Raw genomic sequence first — 21,756 nt, forward strand, 5'->3', positions numbered from 1 at the left:
CTCCTTCAATTTGCTCGGTCCCATCACTTCCTCCCTATCTCTCCCTCCCTCCTTCCCATCGCTTGCTCTCTCCCACAGTGCTTTGAGGGGAGCACTGGGCCTCAATGATCAGGTTTTGTTCAACAAGCCTGATTCATCGAGGCCCAGCGTTCTCCTCAAAGCGCTATGGGAGAGAGCGAGTGATGGGACCCCCGAGCAGATTGAATGAGGCACAGGGGCAGGTGGCAGTGAGTGAGCGGTTTGTGCTGCTCGCTCACTGCCACCCACCCCCGGCGTCTCATTCAATCTGTTCGGGGAGCCATGCTCGTAGAACAAAGCCTGATCATTAAGGCCCAGCGCTCCCCTCAAAGCACTGTGGGAGAGAATGAGCAACGGGAGGGAAGGAGGGAGCTAGGGAACAAGGGTGGGTGGAAATGAAGGAGAGAGTGAGCCTTTTTACCGGGAAAGTGAGTGATGATGACTCCGGAAAGCACAGGTTAGCAATTTGAGTGCTTTCCTCCTGTCGCCATCTTGCAAAATGGCAGCACCAAAATGTCACCTTCGCATATAGGACCCAGGGTGGTTTTTGGGGCTATTTTGTGAGGGGGTGGTGGGGAGAGATACTATATGGCATCAAATACGGTAGTTATCAGATGTTGGCAGCAAAACAAGTGCCTTGCCTTGTACAGAGAACATTATAGCACAGTATAAGCCTTTGGTCCTCAATGTTGTCCTGATCGACTCATCAATCTAAACCCTCTCTACCTCATTTCGCTCTATTTTTCTTCCATCCATGTGCCGGTTTGTCTTTAAATGTCCCTATTGTCCCACCCTCCACCACCAACCCAGCAATGCATTCCAGGTAAGAGAAAAAAATGTACCCCTGATGTCTCTCCTAAACTTTCCTCTCGCACAGATGTCCTCTGGTGTTTGTTACTCCTGCCCTGGAAAAAGGCACTGATATCTTGTGGGCATCTATTGTCAGCTCTCATCCTTCTTTGTTTCAAAGAGAAAAGCTCAGTTAACTTTGCCTCATAAGACACTTTCTCCAACCTGGGCATCATCGTGGTAAATCTCCTCTGCACCCTTTCCATAGATTCCACGTCCTTCTTGTCATGAGGCGACCAGTACTTCAGATACTCAGATGGCTTTATGTAAATGAGACATTATCTTTCTGAGTTGTCGCTTCTAACTCAATGGATGGTTACATTTGGCTGTGACACTAATGGGGCTCATGAGCAACGAAAGATTAAAATTGACAGTAGAGGTCTCTATGATCATAAGCGGGAGGACTTTTTCCCTGCAAATACCAGAGGAAATCTATTTAAGGTGAGTGAAGGAACATTTGGGGGAGGCTGCAGTAGTATGTTTTTTTTATACAGAGAATGGTGGGTGCCTGGAATGCATTACCAGGTGGAGACTGGTACCATAGGGACATTTGAAAGACTCTTAGACAGGCAGGTGGATGTCCCAGGTTTATGGGTGGGAGGTGGAGAAGGATTAGATTATTGTGGAGTAGATTTACATGGGTCAGTACAGCATTGTGGGCTGAAGGCCCTGTGCAATAATATTCTATGATATGAACTGCTACCAATGACACATCCTCTTAGGATAATGCTTTGATTTCATTTTGAGAACTGCTTTACAAATTTGATAGTTTTTTTTTGAAATGGAGACAAGGGTAATTGACTAGAGTAGGGGATGGATGCTGTCTGCGTGGATTTTAGTATGGCATTTGACAAGGTTCCTCATGATAGGCTGAAGATCCACGATGAATTGATGGTTTGGGTTAGGAATTGGCTGGTTCAGAGAAGACGGGTTGGTGGTAGAAAGTTACTCTCTGGCTGGAGATCTGTGACCAGTGGTGTTCCCCAGGGATTGGTGTTGGGACCTCTGTTGTTTGTGATACGTACAAATGACGGATGAAAAAGCAGATGAGTGTCTGAGTAAAGATTGGTGGAGCTATGGAGAGTCTAGAGCACCATTCTCGACCTTTTTTTGGCTGTGGCCCCTGAAGACTCTACTCAAAGTTTATGGGTCCCCTTCCCTGGGAAGCATTCAAGTTTAGATGGTTTCTTCCATACTTCTCTCCCACTCAAGACACAAGAGGTTTGTTCCTTTGGTGAATCTTTGTTGTCTCTACCCAAGAGATCTATGGATTCAGAACCATGAAGTATATTCAAAGCTGTGTTAGATTTTTGGACTAATAGGGGGAAACTGATGGGTATTGGCGGGAAAATGGAGGTCAGGCCAAAGACAGGGTCACATACTGGAAGGCATGCGTTGAAGCACATGGTGGAGGGCATGCATTTAAATTCCTTTCACAGATCCAAAATCAATTCTCACCTCTTCTCTTAATATATTACATTAACATATTTTGTTAGTCTGGACTCCTCCCCCTGCCATTCTTCAGTCTTTATGTCTTCCTGTTTTTTGCTTATACTTTGGTATAGGGCTCAGGCCCAAAACATCAATATCTTTACCTCCTATGGACACTGTGTGACCTGCTGGGTTCCTCCAACATTTCTGTGTGTTCTTAAGTCAATTAGGGCTCCACTGGTCACTGGCAGCTTGGGCCTGTTTCCGTTCTCTATATATTTATAGCTGTCTCCCTTTGTTTGCAGGGCCCATGTGTTTTATGACTTAGTCTACAAGCAGACTGACATTGCTCCAGAAGTTCAGGAACTGATGTACGAAGGCCGATCCCTCGAGCTTGACCCCAACATTCAAGTCCAACATTTCCCTGTAACATCTGAAGATAACCCTCTGATACTTACCACCAGAGAAGCCGTGAATATAATTGGACTGATCTTCGAAGAACGTATGTGTGTGGATGTGAAAAGTTCTAAATCTCACATTATCTCTGTAATAATAGGATTAGAAAACTGTTGGTGTCTCTTTTTTTATGAAAGACTCTAGGTGTAGAGAAATTGTAAGGTATCCAAAAGGTCAGGTGTCATCAGTTAACATTGCAGACCATTAACCCTGTTGTTAGGATGGCCTGATTTTAAAAATCCATATTTCGGATCTGGGGCATTAACTACATTGCCAGCATTTGTTGTCTGTCATCAATTCCCCTCAAGGAGGTGGCAGTACACAACTTTCCTAAAACACTTCAATCTTCCTGATGAACGTCCTCCCATGGTGATGTTAGATAGACACTTACAGGATGTACTCCCAGCAGTGAAAGCTTCCGAGTCAGAATGGTGTGTGCTCTGGAGGGGAAACATACAGATGATGGTGTTCCTCCACGTTTGCTGCCCTTGTCGTCCTTTGTAGCAGAAATTATGTTAGGAAGGTTGTCAGGGTAACCTGGGTGAGTAACTGTCATGTATTTAAATATAACACAAATCTAATTTGGGTTGAGGAAGTTCGATGATCTGGGTATGATTTATGCAGGTTTCAAAACCTTGAGTGAACCCTGAAATATTAAATATTAGATATTAAACCATCCTTCTGGCTGTAAGCATAGTTGACAGGATAACCTAAATCCAATTCCCCAGGGTAAGAGCATCACACGCTGGAGGGCGTGCATTTAAGATGAGGTAGAAGAGGTGCAAGGTACGGGGCACATGTCTTGCATAGAGAATGGTAGGTGCCTAGAACAGGCTGCCTGGAGTATTAGGAGGGAGCAGATACATTAAAACCCCTGTTATCTGGAATTCAAGCAACTGGTGAAAAATTGTGGAAAATAAATAGGTAAATAATACAGATGTTTAAAATTGGTGCTCCTCACCTTAAGTTCGCCAATCTCAAGCAACTGAAAAATTTACTTTTCGGGCATCTACCAAGTTTGGTTCCGTATACCAGGGGTTTTACTGTATAATCGTACCATCTAAGGGGCTCCTCCATAGACACGTGAATGTGAAGTGGATGGAGGGAAATCTATCAAGGATAAACAACAGAGTTTTAGTTTGATTTGGACATCGTGTTCAGCACAGACAAGTGGGCTGAAGGGCCTGTACCTGTTCGGTACTGTTCTATGATCTAAAATCTGTTTGCTAACCCAGATATCTGTTCTTTGGCTTCAGTGCATTAATTTGCCTTAGTCCTGCGTCTTTGAGTTACATGACTATATTCTATAAGTATTATTGCAGTTCAAAGACAGAGGCATTATGTCACCCCTACACGTTCACTACAGGATGTATGTACCTTTATTGCTGAAGCACCTTGCATTTCCCTCATTTTTTTTTAATATGATTGATATGAAACATTCGAATAGGAGCAACGGCTGCTTTGCAGTGATTGATCAGCATCAGTTTGATGTGAGCTGGCGTTATTTTTTCAACCATTATTTCTGGCTGGCCATCTCCTTCATTTGTATTTTGTATTTGACATCCTCCCTTTCCACCATACTAAGCTCAACAACTTTCTCCCCAAGTATGTTGTTTCACTTGCACATTTAAGATTCCATGAGGGAAGGTGCTTTGGGTTAAAATTCCTTCTCTCTTTCCCTCTCTCTTCTCTCCATACATTGGCATGGGATCTTTTTTATTCTCTCCTACTGCTTCCGCAACTGCTGAATGCTGGTTTGTTTCTGGTATCCATTAGCCAAAGCAGCATTTGTCGGGGGGCGTGGCAAGATGGCGTAAGGATCAGACGTGCCTTCCAGTCCTCTCCTGACTCTATCTTATTGTTTTGTCTAGAAATGCTCGTTAAAATTCTTTAAAAGTTTAGATAATTTCAGTGCTGTTAATTTAACTTATGATGGTACAATTGGTGGAAAAGAGCAAAAAAAAACGACAACAGATTATCAAAAAACTACATTTTCCAAAAGTTCAAGTTTTGGAGCCTACCTACAGGAAAGACATCGAGACTCAGCCTGAAATGGATCCCAGGAGAAAGGTACAGCTTTCGGATGTAGAGTTCAATATTACATCGGTAGAGCCCTCTAAAGAGGGCGCCAAACAGCCTTTAGAACAAAGAGTTACTCAGGTTCGCACATGTGCAGTAGCATCTGACGGCAATGTTATGAATGAACCACTTGTAGTAACATCAGTTGAAGTACCGGCTGGGGAAAGGCATTTGTCAACTGTAGCGGTGGCACTGCAAACTGCACCTTTTGAGATAAAAGAACCTATACAACTTGATGTACTGGGAGAAATTAACACATTATGGACTGGGGAAAATCCCGGCCAGCGTCCTCCAGTCATTGCTGGAGAGGCTGTGGCTGGGGTTTCCACATGCAGCTATACTACAAGGAAGGCAACCAGAATGAAGGAAGCAACAGAAGACCCTTTGGTTATGCAGAAGAAGCAGGAATCTGTTGAGCCAGAATCTCTTCCAATTGAAAAGATTCTTGTGAATCTTGAATCTAAATTATCTTATACAATGCAGGGATTATCTAAGATTATCAATACTCTGATGGAAATAAATTCTCAACAGATGGCTGAATTTGGAGCTTTTAAGCTTGAAGTGAGAGATAAATTTAATTCGTGTGAAGAAGATATAGACGAAATACGAGATCAAGTTTCAGATGTGACCAAAATGGTCGAAGACTTACAAACTCAAAATAAAACTTTGGTGAAAAAGATTGATTATTTGGAAAACCAATCCAGACGGAACAATATAAAGATTATTGGTTTGCCGGAAGGAATGGAGGGACCAGACCCAAGAAAATTTTTACTGAATGGATTCCGCAGGTGCTGGGTCAAGAACATTTCCCGGAAGGTATAATACTGGAATGTGCTCACAGAGCCTTGCATAGAAGACCTATTTCAGGTCAAAGTCCAAGACCTGTTTTGGTTCGTTGCTTGAATTATTATGACAGAGAAATAATTTTACGAGTGGCTATTAGAAATGCACAACAGAGAAAATCACCCTTGATGAATCAAAATAATCGAGTTTTCTTCTATGCGGATTTGAGTCAAGAAGTTATGTTCCAACGACGGGAATTCAACTCTGCTAAAGAGTTGTTGTGGAAGAAAGGTTATAAGGCAACCTTTAGATATCCAGCTGTTTTGAAGGTTTTTCAAGATGGTTACCAATGCAAAGTTCTTTGATTCTCCAAAGGAAGCTATAGCATTTGCTCAAGAGCTGCCAATTACTCAGTTTCAACAGAGACGTAGTCCGCTGCGATCTCTAAGGAGACAAGAGATGGAAGAAAAGAGCCGTGCTCCAAGAAGAAATGGTTGTAATGGTGACTCAGCAGTTGGACCTGATTAAAAGAAGAGTTGTTCTTTTTTTTTCCTAATGTTTTTTTTTAAAAAGGAATATTAAATAATGATGATGTTAGTTTAAGATGAAGTAAGAGTTGGGGGAGAGAACTGGATGGGCACTATTTCCTGAAAGTCATCTGCTACGTGTGAGTTATCTCACACCCATTTTTTTTTGGGAATTACCGCATTGCGCGGTTTAGATGGGAGGTGGCATTTTTAACCTCCTACCTGTTTTTTTTTCTCCTTTTTTTGTATAATTAGATTAAAGAGTGAAGGTTTTTTTTGTGTTTATAAAAAAAAGCATAAGAAAGTATTTGATTGTTTAAAAAACTAAAAATTGATGTGGTTTTTTTTTGTAAAGTTTATTCAGTAGATAAGGAATATTTGAAATTTAAATGTGAATGGGATGGATGTTTTTTTTAATATTTTTTCTTTAACTTTAAGGTGAAAGGAGTGGTAATTCTGGTGTATATTATTTTGCTATTTTAGTTATAGAACAAAGGGAATAATAATGGTGAAAGTTATAAATTGAATTGTACAATTCTTAATGAGGCTTGAATTTTGTTTGCTCCATTTGTTGAAGATATAGATTTCGTTGTAGATGTGTTTTTATTATTTGGATATCTGAATTTTAACGTAATGATTGGGGATATTTAAATGTGGTATTGGAGCTTTTATTGGATAATTATTCAAGAGTAAAAGGGAAAAATGGTGGAAGAGTACTAAAATTGAATTGTACAATGCTTAATGAGGTTTGAATTTTGTTTTAAGATGGTGGTTTATGTGACTAATATGATGATAGATGTGAAGTTAGTTGATATTTAGTGAAGGTTTATCTCTATAGAGAAAGTTTTTTTTCATTTTTATTTCTCATGCTCCAATTTTTTTTAAAGAATTGATTATTGTTTAAGAATTTTTGATAGACAATGTTACTAACTTTACTAATTTTTTATATTAAGTTTGAGTTAAATATATGTTTCATCTTAACTCTGTTTGTTAAATATATGCATTTAAGTTTGATTTAAATATGTTTTTTAAGTCTGATATCTTAGTATTAATTACTTTTCTTTTTGTTAGTATTTTAATCGGTTATGTTTTTGTTTTTTTTGTAAGTGGGTTTTTTTTCTCACATATAGTATTAACTTTATTAATTCTTCACTCGTTATTTTGGGGGGGGGGAAGGGGGGGTTGGACTAATTTGAGTTGGGTTATTAATGTGTAATAATTATTGGGGAGGGTATAGTTTATTTAGATTACTGATACTGTATTGTAATTTTATTATTTTGTTCTTAATTTTTTTTAATGTAATTCTATATGTTATTCATGTTATAAAATCTTAAATAAAGTTTTAAAAAAAAGCAGCATTTGTCCTTCATCCCTGTCCAATATTCCATCGATAATGAGATAATGTTTTCCATTGCAGCTTCCATTCTAAAGTTGAACCCTCGCTACGATTTGGATCTTGATGCCTCCAGTGCAAAGGTTAGTTTTGTTTTAACTACATCATAAATATTGGTGTTCACCCTCTGCCGTGGAATTCTGAAGAAATACCAGACTGAATATTGGATCCTCTCTCTGCCCTAGAATATCAAAGGTGTCGTGTGCCAAATCCAGAAAATAGCCTCCTCGCTCTTGCACCATCAGGAATTGGTACGGAAGGGTGTTCGATGGTTGATGTAAGTAAATGGTTTTCTCAGTTACAAAAATTTCAGAAGTATTTCTTTCTTAGTTTTCTTCTGTGTACAAAATCCCAAAAACCCGTCAATCTCTTGAGAGACTTTGAAAGATCTGTTCTTTCAAGCATGTTGACATAGTAAAATATTAAGATAATACAATCCCCTGTATTATACCCTGACTCTTGCCTCACATGGACAACTCCTGCTTCATTGACATTTATATTGGTGTCATTACCCAGAGTTGTACCCCCAAGTTCAAAGTTCAGATTCATTATCGGTGGATGTACATGACATCACATACAAATCTGAGATTCTTTCCTGCAGGCCAGGCAGATCCTACTTATGGGTAATGCAAAAAACTATACTGAAGAAAGTATATGTATGCAAAAGAGAGAAATGTAAACAAATAAATAAATTTAACACACTGTGCAAATGCAGAAAAAAATAACACAGGGAAACAATTTTTTTCAAAAGGTTTTCAAAAAATATCTGAATACAAAGTTAATTTCAGATTTGCTGTGTCATGTAGAAAGTTAATTTCAGATTTGCTGTGTCATGTAGAAAGTTAATTTCAGATTTGCCGTGTCATGTAGAAAGTTAATTTCAGACTTGCTGTGTCATGTAGAAAGTTAATTTCAGATTTGCTGTGTCATGTAGAAAGTTAATTTCAGATTTGCTGTGTCATGTAGAAAGTTAATTTCAGACTTGCTGTGTCATGTAGAAAGTTAATTTCAGACTTGCTGTGTCATGTGGAAAGTTAATTTCAGACTTGCTGTGTCATGTAGAAAATTAATTTCAGATTTGCTGTGTCATGTAGAAAATTAATTTCAGATTTGCTGTGTCATGTAGAAAGTTAATTTCAGATTTGCTGTGTCATTTAGAAAGTTAATTTCAGACTTGCTGTGTCATGTAGAAAGTTAATTTCAGACTTGCTGTGTCATGTAGAAAGTTAATTTCAGATTTGCTGTGTCATGTAGAAAGTTAATTTCAGACTTGCTGTGTCATGTAGAAAGTTAATTTTAGACTTGCTGTGTCATGTAGAAAGTTAATTTCAGACTTGCTGTGTCATGTAGAAAGTTAATTTCAGACTTGCTGTGTCATGTAGAAAATTAATTTCAGATTTGCTGTGTCATGTAGAAAGTTAATTTCAGATTTGCTGTGTCATGTAGAAAGTTAATTTCAGATTTGCTGTGTCAGGTAGAAAGTTAATTTCAGACTTGCTGTGTCATGTAGAAAATTAATTTCAGACTTGCTGTGTCATGTAGAAAGTTGAAGAAACATTAAATTGACTTTTTTTGAATTTAGCATGTTTAATCGCTGACACATTGCATTAGTTCAACTGACCTAAAAATGTTTTGCTGAAGATTTTTGTTTGTACTTAGCATCTGATGCCTCTGTTGTCAGTGTCCAACAATTGTCAGCCAGCATTGATGGATTCCAGTTGCCCTGATACCACTTTTCCATGGTTGTAATGCCCTGGTGAACCCTTTCACCATGTTCGTCACTGATTGCACCAAGATCAGTAGGGAAGTTTTGCACTTTGTGATTTTGTATGTTTGAAGTTGACTTAAAATATGACAATGAAGTATGTTTGAGGTGTAGTCACTGTTGTAATGTGGGAAATGCAGCAGTTGTTTTGTACGGAAGAAGTTCCTAAAAGTAGCAAAATGAAAATAATAAAGTATTCCGATATAATGTTCACTGTTAATTCAAACATTTGCTTCTCCTCAAAATGGACAAGACTAAGGAGATCATTGTGGACTTCAGGAGGATCAAGAATGACCATCCTCCTCTACACATCAATGACTCTTTAGTGGAGAGCACCAAGTTCCTTGGAGTTCACTTAACATATGACCTATCATGAACGCACAACATCTCCATATGTCAGGAGGGCGCAACAGCGACTGTACGTCCTGAGAAGACTGAAATGGCCAAGGCTAATGACCACCATTACGTCAACCTTCCACAGGAACTCTCTCTCTCTCTCGAGGGTCCTGGCCAGCTGCATCACAGTGTAGTACAGGTTGCTGCAGAGAAATGGATTGGAGGTCAATCCACAGGACCATAAGAGTGGCAGAGAGGATCCCTGGAATCTCCCTCCCCCTGCATCGATGTTATCTACTGGGATTGTTGTCTGAGGAGGGTGTGCAAAATCATTGAGGACCCCTTCTACCCCCACACACAGCATCTTTCAGCTGCTCCCATCGGGAAAGAGATACAGGAGGATCAGAGCCAGCACCACCAGGCTGAGGAACAGCTTTTTTCCCACGGGCAGCGAGGATGCTGAACGACCAAAGCTCACACTAACCCCCCGAGACTCTCATATCAACAAAGCAATATTTATTTATGTGTATGTATGACTACTTATCCTGCATATGTATTGTTTATTTGTATGTGTGTTATAGCTGGTTGTTGTCTGCGTTTGCATCGAGGACCAGAGATCGCAGTTTCATCAGGTTGTATTTGTGCAATTATATGACAATAAACTTGACTAATGCCATGGGTTATTTTCCGTTCACCTGAGAGAGTGAGTGACGTCTTGCTTTAACATTAGGTATAGAGGCAGACATTCTGTCAGTGCAGAACTCCCTCTGTTTTCTTGACCAGCAACTTTGAACTGTTAATAGATACTGAGATGCAGTGACTTTTTCTCTTATAGATGCAATGTTGGGCCACTGTGAATTGTCTTTGTTTCCAAAGGGATATTATTAATGATTCCAGATTTGTTAATCTTCAGAGAGGTTAATGCTATTTTGTGGTGGGCGGTGGGGGGGAGCTGGGGTGGGGGGAGGATACTCTATAACATTCTTGTGTCACGTACCACTTTTTTGGATCATACAGCTTGGAAACAGGCCTTTCAGCCGATTAAGTGTGTACTCACCATTCACCACCCATTTTTTACTCATCCTATACTAACCCATTGTACTCTCCTAACATTCCTGTCAAGTATCCCTGAAATTTGTTTACACACACAGGGCCAATTTACCTATCAGTCTGCAAGGTATATCGAATGAGGTCATTTACTGAAATTGAATGGAAAATTATGGCAGAAAGAGCATTTCACAAAAGTTTTAACAAAATTGAACACTTGTTTCTGTCAAATCACCTTCATTTCTGTGCCATCAATTCCATATGGAGAAAGAAATGACTGCTAAGTATTTCTTTGCTTGTAAGGCCAGCATTTAATATTGTGGAACCAGAATTTGTGTTGTTGAATCTTCAGTTCCGTCTCTTGAATTACCTTGCATCAGCACATGGCAAAGATAACCAAAAAACTGAAGAACAGCATGGAAAATATGACCTGATTCCAACTGCAACTTTTGCCTTTGCTCTGTACCAAGTAATCTTGGTACAAAGAAAATTAGCGGCACTGCCGGAGCCGCTGTAATGGCAGCATTGCCGCTAGTACAGATCCAAGGAGAGCGAGGACCAGAGACACAGTGCTCCTGCCACCCAGTCCGACTGCCATCGGCTCCATACAGTCTCTGAATGGCCTGTTGAAAGAGCTGATGATGGTTTTATTTAAAAGTCCACGACCTCAGGATCTGCACAGGCTTTGCTTCTCTTTCTCTGAGTGTAAGAGGCACCTTAAGCAATTTCTGCCAATGGCGAATCTGTCAGCAAAGGCAATTTCATGTAATATGACACTATTTTTATTACATGACAATAACTTGAATCTACATATAGGATGTACAAGTTCAAATTTATTGTCAGAGTCACCTACAACCCTGACATTCTTTTTCCTGCAGGCCAGGCAGTTATTAGTAGTGTAAACTGTACTCAAGACAAAAATACACATGCAAATGAGAGAAATACAAAGAAAGAAATGTAAACAAATTGACTGTACAAATACTAATAAATAACGTGCAAAGTAAGAGTCCATGATTGAGTTTGTTGTTTTTTTTTGTATAATTTTTTTTATTTTTCACACTGTGAACCATATCAACCAAAATATATACAAACGTTTCTCATTAAATATACACAGTGGCATTTTCTCCTTTTTATCCCCCCTTCCCTCACTCCCCCCCTTCCCTCCAAAACCAATAAATATTCAACATATACAAGTCAATAAAACCATAAAACAATGTCTTCACACAATGAAAAATAAACAAGAAAAATGTGTCATCTACTTTTACACACTGAGTCAAATAATTTTGTCTTCTTATCGTTTTAGCGGGTGGAGGTCCGAGGCAAGTCCTCTCTGTTATGTTCCATGTACGGTTCCCAAATTTGTTCAAATAATGTGACTTTATTTTTTTAATTATATGTTATTTTTTCCAATGGAATACATTTATTCATTTCCATGTACCATTGCTGTATTCTCAGGCTCTCTTCCATTTTCCAAGTTGACATTATATATTTTTTTGCTACTGATAAGGCTATCATAATAAATCTTTTTTGCACTCTATCCAATTTGAGGCCTAATTCCTTACTTCTTATATTACTTAGAAGAAAGATCTCTGGATTTTTCGGTATGTTATTTTTTGCGCTTTTATTTAATATCTGATTTAGATCTTCCCAAAACATTTTCACTTTCTCACATGCTCAAATTGCATGTACTGTTGTTCCCATTTCCTTCTTACAGCAAAAACATCTATCTGATAATGTTGGATCCCATTCTTTTAACTTTTGAGGCGTGATATATAACCTGTGTAACCAATTATACTGTATCATGCGTAACCTTGTGTTTATTGTATTCTTCATAGTTCCAGAACATAACTTTTCCCATTCTTCATTTTTTAATCTTTATGTTTAAATCCTTTTCCCACTTTTGTTTAGGTTTATAGCTTATTTCATCATTTTCCTTATCTTGCAGCTTAATGTACATGTTTGTTATAAATCTTTTAATTATCATTGTGTCTGTAATCACATATTCAAAGCTGCTTCCATCTGGTAATCTCAGTCTGTTTCCCAATTTATCCTTTAAATAAGCTTTCAGTTGATGATATGCAAACATTGTACCATGAGTTATCCATATTTGTACTTCAACTGTTCAAATATTAATAAATTATTTCCCAAAAAACAATTTTCTATTCTTTTGATTCCTTTTCTCTCCCACTCTCTAAAGGAAAGATTGTCCATTGTAAAAGGGATTAGTGGGTTTGTGTCAATAACAATTTTGGTAGTTGGTAATTTGTTTTTTTCCTTTCTAAGTGGATCTTCTTCCATATATTAAGTAAATGATGCAATACTGGTGAGCTTTTATATTGCACAAGCTTTTCATCCCACTTATAAAGTATATGTTCCGATACCTTCTCCCCTATTTTATCTAGTTCTATCTTAGTCCAGTCTGGTTTTACCCTTGTCTGGGAAGAATCTGATAAATACCTATATTGTGTGGCTCTATAATAATTTTTTAAGTTTGGTAACTGCAAACCACCTTGGTTATACCTCTCTGTTAATTTATCTAACGCTATCCTCGATTTACCCCCTTTCCACAAGAATTTCCTTATTATTCTCTTTATTCATTAAAGAATTTCTCTGTTAAGGGAATTGGCAACGATTGAAATAAGTATTGTATCCTTGGGAAAACATTCATTTTATTGCAATTTATCCTCCCAATCAACGTTAGCAGTAATTCTTTCCAATGTTCTAAGTCTTGCTGCAATTTCTTTATTAGTGGCTGATAATTTAGTTTGTACAAGTGGCTTAAGTTATTATCTAACCTGATCCCTAGGTATCGGATTGCTTGTGTTTGCCATTTAAATGGTGATTCTTTTTTAAATTCTGTATAATCCGCGTTACTCATTGGCATCACTTCACTTTTATTTGCGTTGATCTTGTACCCCAATATTTCTCCATACTCCTTCAATTTCTTATGTAATTCTTTTATTGATATTTCTGGTTCTGTTAGGTATACTATGATGTCATCTGCAAATAAGCTGATTTTATACTCCTCCTTTATTTTTATCCCTTTTATTTTATTTTCTGTTCTTATCAGTTCTGCCAATGGTTCTGTTGCTAAGGCGAACAATGAGGGGGATAATGGACATCCCTGTCGAGTTGACCTAGTTAATTTAAATTGGCTCGATACATATCCATTTACTGTTACCTTTGCCAACGGTCCATTATATAATGCCTTAATCCAATTAATATATTTTTCTGGTAGATTGAACCTCTGTAATACTTTAAATAAATAGTTCCATCTACTCTGTCAAAGGCTTTTTCTGCATCTAAAGAAACAGCCACTGTTGGCTTCTTATTTCTTTGAACTGCATGAATTAGATTAATAAGTTTACAGACATTATCCACTGTTTGTCTTTTCTTAATAAATCCAGTTTGATCTTGTTTTACTATTTTTGGTTCACAATCGGCCAATCTGTGTGCTAATAATTTTGCTATTATCTTATAATCTGAGTTAAGTAGAGATATTGGTCTATATGATGCTGGTGTTAATGGATCCTTCCCCGTCTTTGCTATTACTGTAATTATTGCTGTCTTACATGAATCTGGCAAGTTTTGTGGTTTTTCTATCTGGTTCATTACTTCCAGGAGAGGAGGAATTAATAACTCTTTAAATGTTTTATAGAATTCTATTGGGAATCCATCCTCTCCCGGCGTTTTATTGTTCGGCAGCTTTTTTAATATATCCTGTACTTCCTCTATTTCAAATGGTTTTATCAGTTTGTTTTGTTCCTCTTCTTGCAATTTCGGCAGTTCAGTTTTAGCTAAAAACTCTTCTGTTTTATAATTTTTCCCCTCGTTCTCAGTTTGGTATAATTATTCATAAAATTCCTTAAAGTTTTCGTTAATTTCTATTGCGTTGTATGTCATTTGTTTGTCCTTTTTCCTTGATGCCAATACAGTTCTTTTAGCTTGTTCTGTTTTAAGTTGCCAGGCTAATATTTTGTGTGGTTTTTTTCTCCTAATTCATAATATTTTTGCTTTATTTTCATTATGTTCTTCTCCACCTTGTACTTTTGTATTGTTTCGTATTTTATTTTTTTGTGTGCCAATTCTCTCCCTTTCATTATATCATCCCTTTTTACTAGTTCCTTTCCTGTACTTACTATCTCCCTTTCCAACTGCTCTATTTCCTGATTGTAGTCCTTTTTCGTCTTAGTTACATAACTTATTATCTGCCCTCTGATGAAGGCTTTCATTGCGTCCATACTCCATCAATTCCCACATCCAATATTACCTTAACCCCAAATGCTCCCCCCCCCCCCCCCACTCTGAGTTGCCCCTTACCCCTTGCCGGGCAACTACAACTACCCTTTCCATTTGGATTATGATCTTGTTTGCAAGCGTCAACTGTTTTCACAGTGACGGTTATTCTCCCCCTCCCCACACCCAGAAAACACTTTTTTTCTACACATATAACAAAGCTCTCCCTTTTTTTCCCCTTACTTCCTTCCTTTCCTTCTCTTTTCCCTCTTTAGTTCTTTACATATACATTGTTTTTACATCTTTTATATACTTTATCGTCATTCTTCATTCTTATTACATCTCTTCATCTCTCCTGTCCTTGTAAACGCTCTGCAAATTCTCGTGCTTCCTCCAGATCCGAAAACAGTCTGTTTTGCTCCCCGGGTATAAATATTTTAAGCACAGCTGGATGTCTTAACATGAATTTATAACCTTTTTTCCATAGGATCGATTTTGCTGTATTAAACTCCTTCCTCTTCTTTAAGAGTTCAAAACTTATGTCTGGGTAAAAAAATATTTTTTGACCCTTGTATTCCAATGGTTTATTGTCTTCTCTAATTTTATTCCTTGCCCGCTCCAGTATATTTTCTCTTGTCGTATATCTCAAAAATTTTACTAAAATGGATCTTGGTTTTTGATGTGTCTGTGGTTTTGGAGCTCGTGTTCTGTGTGCCCTTTCTATTTCCATTCCGTCCTGCATTTCTGTCGTTCCCAGCACCTTCGGGATCCATTCTTTTATAAATTCCTTCATGTCTGTGCCTTCTTCGTCTTCCTTCAGGCCCACTATTTTTATGTTGTTTCGCCGACTATAATTTTCCAACATATCAATTTTCTGAGCTAACAACTCTTGTGTCTCTTTAATTTTTTTGGTCACTTTCTTCCAATTTTCCTCAAGTTGTTTACTTCCATTTCTACAGTCGTTTCTCATTCTTCCACATTTTCTACTCTTTTCCCTATTTCTGTCATAACTAGTTCTAATCTTTGTATTTTATCTTCTGTTCTTTTCATTTTTCTTTTAATTGGACTAAATTCTAATGACAACCATTCTTTTAATGCTCTCATTTGTTCAAAAAAAGCTTTATCTATATTCTGTCCATACCTGTTTTACCTTCTATTTCTCTGTGAAGATCTTGGTCTTCTTCTTCCTCTTCTTCTGTGTCTGTACTCGTGTTTGTGTCTTCTTCTTCTCTTCTTTGTATCTGTATCTCTTCTGATTTTCCTGATGAGTTGCTTGTCTCACTTTGTCGGGCCTCTTGCTGATGGTCCTCTCCTTCTGAGCTGCTCATCTGTCGGGCCTCCTGCTGCTCCTCTTGCCATTCACCCCGTCGACTTTCTTTCTCGCCTGGTACCTCACTCCCTCTCCTGCCACCTTTCTCATCTTCCAGCTGAGAGCCCTGGTGTCAGGCGTCCCTCGGCTGGTCGCGCCGTGGTTGCCCACTCCTCGGTTGAGCCCCCCTCCCGTCAGTGTTTTCTTTTACCTTTTATTGCGCACTGCTCATATGCGACTCCTCGCACATGTGAGGTTGCGCAGTTTTGTTTGGCTCAGAGAGCCATTTTTGCAGTCCACCAGTTGGGGGGTCATGACTCCGCAGGGCCGCCACCAACCTCAGAGATCGGACGTTCTTCGTCACCTCGGCTCCCTGTTCCTTCTTGCAGGTAAGGCCTTCTTCTTTCTTTTCCGTTGTTTTTACTTTTTCCTTCTTTGGTGCCATCTTCTTTCTGTTCTCTGCAACTTTATCTTCTATTTTTTATATTTTATATTTGTTGAACTTTGTCTTTTCTTGACTTTTTTTCTGGAGAGGGCTGGTTTTACCCTACCGGCCACTACTCCATCACGTGACTCCCTCAATTGAATTTGTTATTGAGGAGTCTGATGGTGGAGGGGTAGCAGCTGTTTCTGAAGCTGGTAGTGAGAGTCTTGTGGCACCTAGACCTCTTTCCTGATGACAGCAGCGAGAACGGAGCGTGTGCTGGGTGATACGAATCCTTGATGATTGCTGTTGCTCTCTGATGGCAGCGTTCCCTGTAGTTGTTCTTGATGGTCGGGAAGGTTTTACATGTGATATCCAGGTCTTTTGCAGGGCTTTCTGCTCAGAAAGCCCCGTACCAGACCATGGTGCAGCCAGTCAGCACACTTTCACCACACATCTGTAGAATGTCTAACTAGCCTGATTGCAAAACAATGTCTAGCGCTGAATCCTTGGTACATGTGACAATAAACTTGAACTGGAACATTGGAAGTGAGTCTTGATATTGGGTGCTGACCCGAAACGTTGACTGACCTTTTCTCTCCACAGATGCTTCCTGACCCCTCCAACTTCTCGTTATTCGCTCATTACAAATACCTTTTCAGTTAATAACAAAAATGTGTTCTCACATTGGACTTGAATTCTAATTTGTATATTCGCTCCCTTCCATAGTCGAATCGTCATGGATAATTTTCGTGAGACTCTACACAAGAAAACTGAAGTGATTCTGAAGCTAAATTACTGCATCACCACAGTAGAAAGAGCCACGCATCTGTAAGTGTTGATTTTTGCTTTCGTACCTCCCTGTTTACAGCTATCCCATGCTCTTTCAAGTTCATCACCTGACTGTCCTTGTACAACCAGATGAAACAGCGTTTCTCTGGACCATGGTTCGCATAGACAAACACTTAATAATCTCATGAAAACAAAATAATTATGTACAAATATTCAAAAATAATTTTCTTAATTTCATTTATAAGAGACCCAAGGTTGCAGGATCGTCATTCTCCCAGCCTGCGGGAAGAAGCTTTTTCCCAGCCTGGCAGTCCTGATTTTAATGCTCCTGAACCTTTTTCCTAATGGTAATATGCTGTATGATTGAAGGGTGTCTGCTTAGAACAGAAAAGCAGAGGAATTTCTCCAGCCAGAGGGTGGTGAATATGTGGAATTTGTTGCCATGGGTGGATGTAGAGGCCAGGTCACTGGGTGTATTTAAGGCAGAGATTGATAGGCTCTTGATTAGCCAGGGCATCAATGGTGCAAAGGCCGGGCAGTGGGGCTGAGAGGGGAAAATTGATCAACTCATGATTAAATGGCAAGGCAGACTCGATGGGCTGAATACCCTATTTCATGGTCTTGTGGATGGAGGAAAACTTTGATAATTCTTTAAACAATGCTCCGGGTCAGTAGAGGAAAGGACACCTGTGTTTTAATGATCCTCTATAATTTCTTTTTCTTCTTTGGCTTGGCTTCGCAGGCGAAGATTTAAGGAGGGGTAAATGTCCACGTCAGCCGCAGGCTCGTTTGTGGCTGACAAGTCCGATGCGGGACAGGCAGACACGGTTGCAGCGGTTGCAGGGGAAAATTGGTTGATTGGGGTTGGGTGTTGGGTTTTTCCTCCTTTGTCTTTTGTCAGTGAGGTGGGCTCTGCGGTCTTCTTCAAAGGAGGTTGCTGCCCGCCGAACTGTGAAGCGCCAAGATGCACAGTTTGAGGCGAGATCAGCCCACTGGCGGTGGTCAATGTGGCAGGCACCAAGAGATTTATTTAGGCAGTCCTTGTACCTCTTCTTTGGTGCACCTCTGTCACGGTGGTCAGGGAGAGCTCGCCATATAACACGATCTTGGGAAGGCAATGGACCTCCATTCTGGAGACGTGACCTACCCAGCGCAGTTGGGTAGACAACAGACTCGCCAAGGCAAATAGCGCCTTTGGAAGACTACACAAAAGAGTCTGGAAAAACAACCAACTGAAAAACCTCACAAAGATTAGCGTATACAGAGCCGTTGTCATACCCACACTCCTGTTCGGCTCCGAATCATGGGTCCTCTACCGGCATCACCTACGGCTCCTAGAACGCTTCCACCAGCGTTGTCTCCGCTCCATCCTCAACATTCATTGGAGCGACTTCAGCCCTAACATCGAAGTACTCGAGATGGCAGAGGCCGACAGCATCGAATCCACGCTGCTGATCCTCTATAATATGTTTGTTTCAACCCAGCAGAGGAGACATTTGAACCAGGACATGAGAGATAAAAGAATGGAGTTTTCCTCATTGCTTCTCTCAGTCTCCAAAGAATATAAACTAATGGTTATATTTTTGTGAAATATTGTTGAATATCACCTTATCTTTAGTGAGTCCATTGCAACATACAGTAGATGCTAGAATATGGAATTTTTAAAAAAACTAAGACTACCTAGCATCTGTGGAGAGAGAAAAACAACTAAACTTTCAGGTTCATAATTTCTTATCAGAATTTTTTCAATTTAGACATACACTATGGTAATAGGCCCTCCCAGCTCACAAGCCCATGCCCCACAAATATGCCTATTTTCCTATAATTCCCTCCTACATTTTTGAAGGGTGAGAGGAAGCTGTGGAGCACCCAGAGAAACCCACGAAGACCTGGGGAGAGCGTGCAAACTCCTTACAGACAGCACTGGATTTGAAGCCGGGTCACTGGCGCTGTAACAGTGTTGCGCTGACCGCCCCGATTCAAATGAGAATCCTTAGAGGTATTGCGCATAGGGGTTAAAAAAAAATCTGGGGAGAGGGGAGCGAAAATGAGAGGAAAAATCTGTGGTTGAAAAAAGATTAGAATTTTTAATAATTATTAAATTAATTTACTATATCCAGTATGTTGGACTGCAGTTAAGGGCTGCATTTTGCAATTAAAACTACATTTTGGTTATCAGGATAATATTTTTAACCTTGTTTCTATTCGTGAGACTAACCTGAAAATAAATTTAGTTTCCACTTCCCAAGTGCTGTTTTTTTTTGCCTTCTAAGTAAGTATAACCCATGCACTATATATAAATATTCAGAATCATTAGTTATTTATCAGTTATTTCATTTCATGAAAAGCAAGGACTTTTTAAAGATTGTGACAATTTGGAAGATTTTGCAGAATTCTGCGACTGCATGTGCAAGGATGGGGGCTGTGATTTATTATCAGTGCCCGAATCGTGCTTCTTTTGGGGGGAATTGATGAGTTGTGAGTATGACAAGCTCATTTTCTTCTGTAAAAGATGTAGTGAACCAGGTAGATCCTTGATCACCATAACTGATGTTGGCCTTTTTATTCCAGATCCAATTAGATTCTTGGTGATGTGAGGTTAACATGCGTGTCTCTGGATCTCTGGTCCTGACCTCTGTAATACTCAGTAATACTGAGTACTGTACAATATACTGTGTATATGTACTACAGTGTATCACTATAATACAGTAAAATCTCCATTATCCTGAATTCAAGCAATCAGCAAAAAAATTGTGGAAAATAAATACAAAAGTTCAAAATTGGCATGCCTCGCTGTTAGTTCGCTAATCTATGCCACACGCAGCCTCAAGCAACCGGCAAATTCATCATCCGACATCCACCAATTCCCATTGGTGCCGGATGCTGGGGTCTTTACTGCAACTGTCACAAATAAGGAGGAAACTTTTTTTTTAATTTTTTATTTTTCACACCATAAATCACATTAGCCATGATACACACTTTTTCTTTTTCACACATATACAGTGACATTTTCTCCCCCCCACTCCCTCCTCCCAACCCACCCACCCCACCCCCCCCCTCCCATCCATTTAAGGTATACAATCTAGGTTACATTAAACCAGTCAGACAATGTTGTCACTCAACAAAAATACACCAGAAATTCCACTGAGTCCATTCTTTTCTTTCCTTCTCCTTCCATCAACTTAGGTAATGATTGTCCCCGGTAGGCTTTCGCTATTGTATTTAATGTAAGGCTCCCATATTTGTTCGAATATTTCAATATTATTTCTTAAACTATAGGTAATTTTTTCTAATGGAATACATTTATTCATTTCTATATACCATTGTTGTATTTTCAGATTATCTTCCAATTTCCAGGTTGACATAATACATTTTTTTGCTACGGCTAGAGCTATCTTAACAAATCTTTTTTGTGCATCCTCCAAATCAATTCCAAATTCTTTGTTTTTTATGTTACTTAGGAGGAAGATCTCTGGATTCTTTGGTATATTGTTTTCTGTTATTTTATTTAATATCTGATTGAGATCTTCCCAAAATTTTTCTACTCTCTCACATGTCCAGATTGCATGAATTGTTGTTCCCATTTCTTTTTTACATCGAAAACATCTATCAGATACTGTTGGGTCCCATTTATTTAACTTTTGAGGTGTAATGTATAGTCTGTGTAACCAGTTATATTGTATCATACGTAGCCTCGTATTTATTGTATTTCTCATCGTTCCAGAACATAATTTCTCCCATGTTTCCTTTTTTATCTTTATATTTAAATCTTGTTCCCATTTTTGTTTAGTTTTACCATTTGTTTCATCATTCTCCTTTTCTTGCAGTTTAATATCCATATTTGTTATAAATCTTTTGATTAACATTGTATCTGTAATCACATATTCAAGGTTACTTCCCTCTGGCAAACTCAAATTGCTTCCTAATTTATCCTTCAAGTAGGATCTCAGTTGGTAATATACCAGCGCTGTATCTCCAGTTATATTGTACTTATCTCTCATTTGTTCAAAGGATAAGAATTTACTTCCTGAAAAACAATTTTCTATTCTTTTAATCCCTTTTTTTTCCCATTCTCTAAAGGAAAGGTTATCTATTGTAAAAGGGAGTAACTTATTTTGCGTCAATATTAGTTTTGGTAATTGATAATTTGTTTTCTTTCTTTCTACATGAATCTTCTTCCAAATATTGAGGAGATGATGTAATACTGGAGAACTTCTATGTTGTACCAATTTTTCATCCCATTTATATAATATATGTTCGGGTATCTTCTCCCCTATTTTATCTAGTTCTAATCTCGTCCAGTCTGGTTTT

General features: G+C 38.8%; 1 protein-coding gene across 3 annotated transcripts in view; it reads left to right on the top strand.

Annotated features, from left to right (window-relative positions):
- Nucleotides 1-21,756, top strand: part of tbk1 (TANK-binding kinase 1) — a 62,552-nt gene that overhangs the window by 18,078 nt on the left and 22,718 nt on the right. For all 3 annotated transcript variants that reach the window (XM_069904241.1, XM_069904242.1, XM_069904243.1), the window contains exons 9-12: nucleotides 2,604-2,800; nucleotides 7,561-7,619; nucleotides 7,722-7,813; nucleotides 17,383-17,484. In XM_069904241.1, coding sequence (XP_069760342.1) covers nucleotides 2,604-2,800; nucleotides 7,561-7,619; nucleotides 7,722-7,813; nucleotides 17,383-17,484 — 450 coding nt within the window. The remainder of the gene's footprint in view (nucleotides 1-2,603; nucleotides 2,801-7,560; nucleotides 7,620-7,721; nucleotides 7,814-17,382; nucleotides 17,485-21,756) is intronic.

Source organism: Narcine bancroftii, chromosome 11, assembly GCF_036971445.1.
Source record: "Narcine bancroftii isolate sNarBan1 chromosome 11, sNarBan1.hap1, whole genome shotgun sequence".
Taxonomy (NCBI): Eukaryota; Metazoa; Chordata; class Chondrichthyes; order Torpediniformes; family Narcinidae; genus Narcine; species Narcine bancroftii.